Genomic DNA, 4,788 nt, shown 5'->3' on the forward strand with positions numbered 1-4,788 from the left:
GATGATCAAGTCCCTGAAAATTGGCCAGGGTACTTGAGTTTTGGAAGGGGGTTTTCAAGTCTCTGAGATTGGGGTTATCTAGTATCAAAAATGAGGTTACCAATTTCTCAATGGGCTTATCAAGTCCTTGAAAATTGGCCGAGGGTACTGGAGTTTTGGAAGAAGGTTTTCAAGTCTCTGGTATTGGGGTTATCAAGTATCAAAATGGGGTTACCAATTTCCGAATGGGCTTATCAAGTCCCTGAAAATTGGCGGAGGGTACTAGAGTTTTGGAAGGGGGGTTTCAAGTATTTGGGATTGGGGTTATCTAGTATCACACTTGAGGAAGCATATGATGCCCAAACATGCCTTTTATTTTTTTAAGAAAAAAAAAAGGGCTGTTTGGATTGGTTCGAGTAATAATTTTTTAGAATGTAAAAAAAGTAAGAACTTTTAAAAATAATTTTCCTTTCCGAGCTATTACTATTACTGAGTAAGTCCTGCAATCAAACAACGATGGCCAAGGAGGACCTTAACGACCACTGTTTTAAGCATATTCCATGTACATATGTCACAAACTACAATGTATATATATATGTCATAAACCACAATGACACATGACATCGTGTGGAGCTAAAACATAAATAGCAAATTGTTATTTAGATATATCATTCATATAATAAGAGAATCAAATAGGATGTTTGGATGATTGATTGCCCAATAAGCCCATCTAAACATCTGCCCTTGGACGGCTCTCTCCTCCTTTTAAAACTACTCCCAACTTTCTTACCAATCGTCTATAAACTACCCCCAACTTTCTTACCAATCGTGCAACCGTGACAAGACAGGGGTATACTATTAATACCAATGTCATCACGAACAACATCAATTGAATAGTTTTCGAAGACTTATTGTGACGATACACGGGGAATGTGCCGATGACTCCAAATATATAACTGGCGCACATGATACCCATAGTAACCACGCCACACACCATCAGAGTGCTATCCATAGTCAACAGCACAAAGATCATGCATAGGGATGCTGCAAAACCAAAGGTATTACAGAGAATGAAAACTCCGTAATTTCCATCTTCTCTAAGTCCCATGATAGCCTTCCCGCTATAATCAGAAATATGGAGCCTTGAACTTGAATCTGTAGCAACCCTACTATAATCAGAAATAGGGGCCGGACTTGCATTCGTTGCCGATTTGCTGTCGGATTCACCCTGCCAGACCCCACCGGGTGGGCTTAGTCCGGATTGGTAGGTCACCGTCGCAATTAGTACAGCCACCACCAATAGCGTGTTTTTTTTGTATTCCATGGAATTGCCCAGTTGAAGTTGTTCCTTTTGGAATCTTTTAGCCCCGGCAGATAGAAGCCTTCGTTTGATTTTTGAATCAAGATACCAACGGTCACGACACTTGAACAAAACATCCAAAGCTGTGAATCCGTTCACGGTCACGGCGTTTACATCCACTTTAGTGTTGCTGAGGAAGAACTCTATGGTCTGCACACATGCACATGTTTACTTTTTTAAACTTTCTTAATATATAAAAAATGGAGGAATGCTAAACTCAAGGGCTCCCTTGCATAAATAAGATAAAATGAAAGGGCGCCCTAATTGGTTGAAAGGCACCAAAGTGCATTTAGGGCCCATTTGGCTGCCAAGAATTTGTTTTCACAATAAATCGTCGTCTCCAAGTGGTGATGAGGGTGAAATCCTTAAAAATCATGAAACAAAATTCCAGAAACTAGCTAAAAAATCCAGAAACAAACTCAAAATCGGATCGAACTTTTCCGGATTTTTTGGCAGCAACTCATCGCCAGGAAGGATTTTGTTTCCTGGTTTAATGGACTTCACCACTTGGAGACGTCGATTTATTGTAGGGACTCGAGTAGAGCTCACCCTTAAAAGCTAGCCATTAAGGGGAGGGTGCTCATTCAATTATAACGCCCACATCCATTTCATATTTTCAATGTGGGATACACCCTTAAAAACTTTTCCGTGGTACCCCCGACAACATTTATTGATATTGAGAAAAGATCAATATCAATAAATATCTCTATGGATTCTCCTAATTTCTGTGTATACAAGCTTCCGCCCGCATTAAGACAGTAGTATCACTTGATGTTTGGATGTTTGGAAAATATTTTTTTGGAAAACTGAACATTCTAGCTTTTGGTTAACTCATTTTTTATTGATTTTATTCCCAAAATAAAAAATTTCTTCCTTACATAGTGAAATTTCAACCTTACTAGACCTTGGAAAATTTTCATAAATTTTTTCGGGAAATCAAAACGGCCCTTGGGCTGTTTGGATAGAAATTTTTTTTTATATTTCTATGAAAAAAAATCCGGGGTCCAATAGGGCTAAAAAATTTCCAAAATCAGGGAGGGCGTGTTTTTAATTTTCTAAGAAAAAAAAAAGAAGAAGAAGAAGAAAAAATCCATACCTTAATCTGTTTCCTAGCTGTAGAGAGATGAAGGAGAGTATTGTCATCATCATCCTTCATCTTGACAAACTGGTCACGCTCATTAACATCAACTAACTCCACCAACTTTTTTATACACTCCAAACGATCATTTTCCTGTTTCACACATAAGTGCAGAATCGGTTCTCCACCATCTGTCAAAAACCAAGTCGTCATAGGTTTGGCACGCACTAACACTTCCAAAACCTCGACTCGGCCTTTTATTGCAGCAATATGGAGAGGAATCCTTCCATCTCGATCACGAATAAGACAAGTCTCAGGGTCTACTTTTAACAAATCTTTTACCATTTCCACGTTCCCCTTTGCTGATGCCAAGTGCAGAGGTAAACAACCTTTGGAGTTTGATTGAGTAGTGAATTCCGGGTTTCGGCTTAGTATCTCTTTGGCAAAATGGGTGTGTCCCTGGAGAGCTGCGACATGTAAAATGTTGCCTTCAACACCAACCCCTGCACATCTATCTAGAATGTGAGGGTCTTGTTCGAGCACTTCCTGTAGGGAACTTACACTCCCCTTCAGTGCTGCTTCGTAAACCTTACTCTCCATTCTCTCCCTCTCTCTCTCTCTCTATTGTGCCTCTTATTCTCACCCAATTGATTGGAGCTGATCTTTTTATGAGATTTGTCAACATCGCCGGGTCATTACTTTTAGATATTTTTCTTCGCTGATATTTTCTAGGAAACTCGTTGTTTGAATTGAACGAAACTTCGCTCAGGTTCGGGCAAGGGCTTAAAGCAACTTTCCAAAAGGCAAGGTGGCATGCTTTTATTGGGCCAAGTAGATGGGGGTGAACGATCTTCCTTATACCCCGACCTGATCGAAGTTTCGTTCGTTTGAATTACAGGAAAAGACTTCCTTAGACCCCGACCCGAGCGAAGTTTCGTTCGTTTGAATTATAGGAAAAGACTTCCTTAGACCCGACCTGAGCGAAGTTTCGAGCGAAGTTTACTTAGTTTGAATTATAGGAAAAGACTTCCTTAGACCCCGACCTGAGTGAAGTTTCGTCCGTATGAATTATAGGAAAAGACTTCCAAAATGGAACTCCACTTGCCAAAAAATCGTTGGTCATTGTCACTAAGGGTGCAACTCGGGTTTGGTAGGGTTAGGTTGACTTGAGGTCAACCCGAACCCGACCCGACTTCCAACCTGATGACGTTCAACCCAAGGGACCCTTTTTTCCAACCCGACCTGAGTTCAACCCGACCTAACTCGAGATTTTAAGCTTAGAAAAATAAAAAATTATTAAAAATGTCGGGTTTCACTCGGGTCGGATTGCCCAAGCCCTCAACCCGAACTCAACCCGGGTTGAGAAAACCCAACCCGAACCTGACCCGACCTAGACTCAACCCAACTTGACTTTTTCTTTGGGTTGAACCCAACGGGTTCGAGTTAGACCACCCGAGTTGCACCCCTAATTGTCACATGTTAGTTTTTAAAGTCCTATAAGACAAAAGTCTTATAATACAAAAGTCTTTAAAGACAGAGTCAAATTTAAAAGTTGTTTTTGCTAGACTTCAAAAATTGGAGGGAAGATTCAAATTAAAGTTTCCCTCTTTGTTTTGAAAGCAAGAATCTTTTGCTCGAATGGGAACTTGAACCCAAAACCTTGGAGTGTGTGTGCTTGCTGTATTATCTTAATCAAAGGCAAAACAAATAGTCCCACATCGCTTCGGAAGAAAATTCTTCTCATCCATATAAGATGGAGAGTTGAAGAAAGGCTTGGGTCTTCAAGGGGCTTTATAATTTGTTGGATCTTAGGCTTTTAGAAGAGCACAAGCCCATGTGTAAAAAACACACACGTGCGCGCCGGGCAGAGGTCTTGGTTTGGGTTTGAATGAAAAAGGTTCTTTTTATTGCAAAAAACGTTTTGATTTTTACCCTTGGTTTTGATATGGACACACCCATTAATTGCAAAACCGTTTCAAATCTCCAACGGTCACGATTGTGACTATTGAGAGAGAAATGTTAATGGCTTTAATGGTGGTTTTCCTCAACGGTCATAACCTATTGCTAATTATTAGGGGTGTTCATTCGGTTTTAACCGAACCGAATAACCCCAAAATTAATAACCGAAATAAATTCGGTTAGCTTAAATCATTAACCGAAACCGAAACCGAAATTATATTTAACTGAACCAACCGAAACCGAATTTGTCATTCGGTTAGTTCGGTTAAAACCGAATATGTTTTTGTAGACTGTTGAGAATGAGAAAACAAGTTGAAGTCTTTATTACAAGACCAGCCGGATTCCGGCAATATCGCCGGATATGATGATTCTTGGCCGGAAGAGAAGACAATTCGATCGTTGTTGATTTAAA

The 4,788-nt window shown here is 40.0% G+C and overlaps 1 protein-coding gene across 1 annotated transcript; it reads right to left on the reverse strand.

The window, feature by feature from the left end:
- Window positions 1-607: 607 nt before the first annotated feature.
- On the reverse strand, window positions 608-3,130 carry LOC143861180 (uncharacterized). The gene is made up of 2 exons (XM_077372112.1): window positions 2,436-3,130; window positions 608-1,489 (listed from the first exon to the last, which is right to left on the reverse strand). Exons 1-2 carry the CDS (start codon window positions 3,015-3,017, stop codon window positions 710-712), a joined length of 1,362 nt encoding a protein of 453 aa, XP_077228227.1. The 5' UTR covers window positions 3,018-3,130; the 3' UTR covers window positions 608-709.
- Between the last annotated feature and the right edge of the window lie 1,658 nt (window positions 3,131-4,788).

The sequence above is a fragment of the Tasmannia lanceolata genome, unplaced genomic scaffold (assembly GCF_043159265.1).
Source record: "Tasmannia lanceolata isolate RefF3 unplaced genomic scaffold, GAP_Taslan_0.1 ptg000037l, whole genome shotgun sequence".
NCBI classification, from domain to species: Eukaryota; Viridiplantae; Streptophyta; class Magnoliopsida; order Canellales; family Winteraceae; genus Tasmannia; species Tasmannia lanceolata.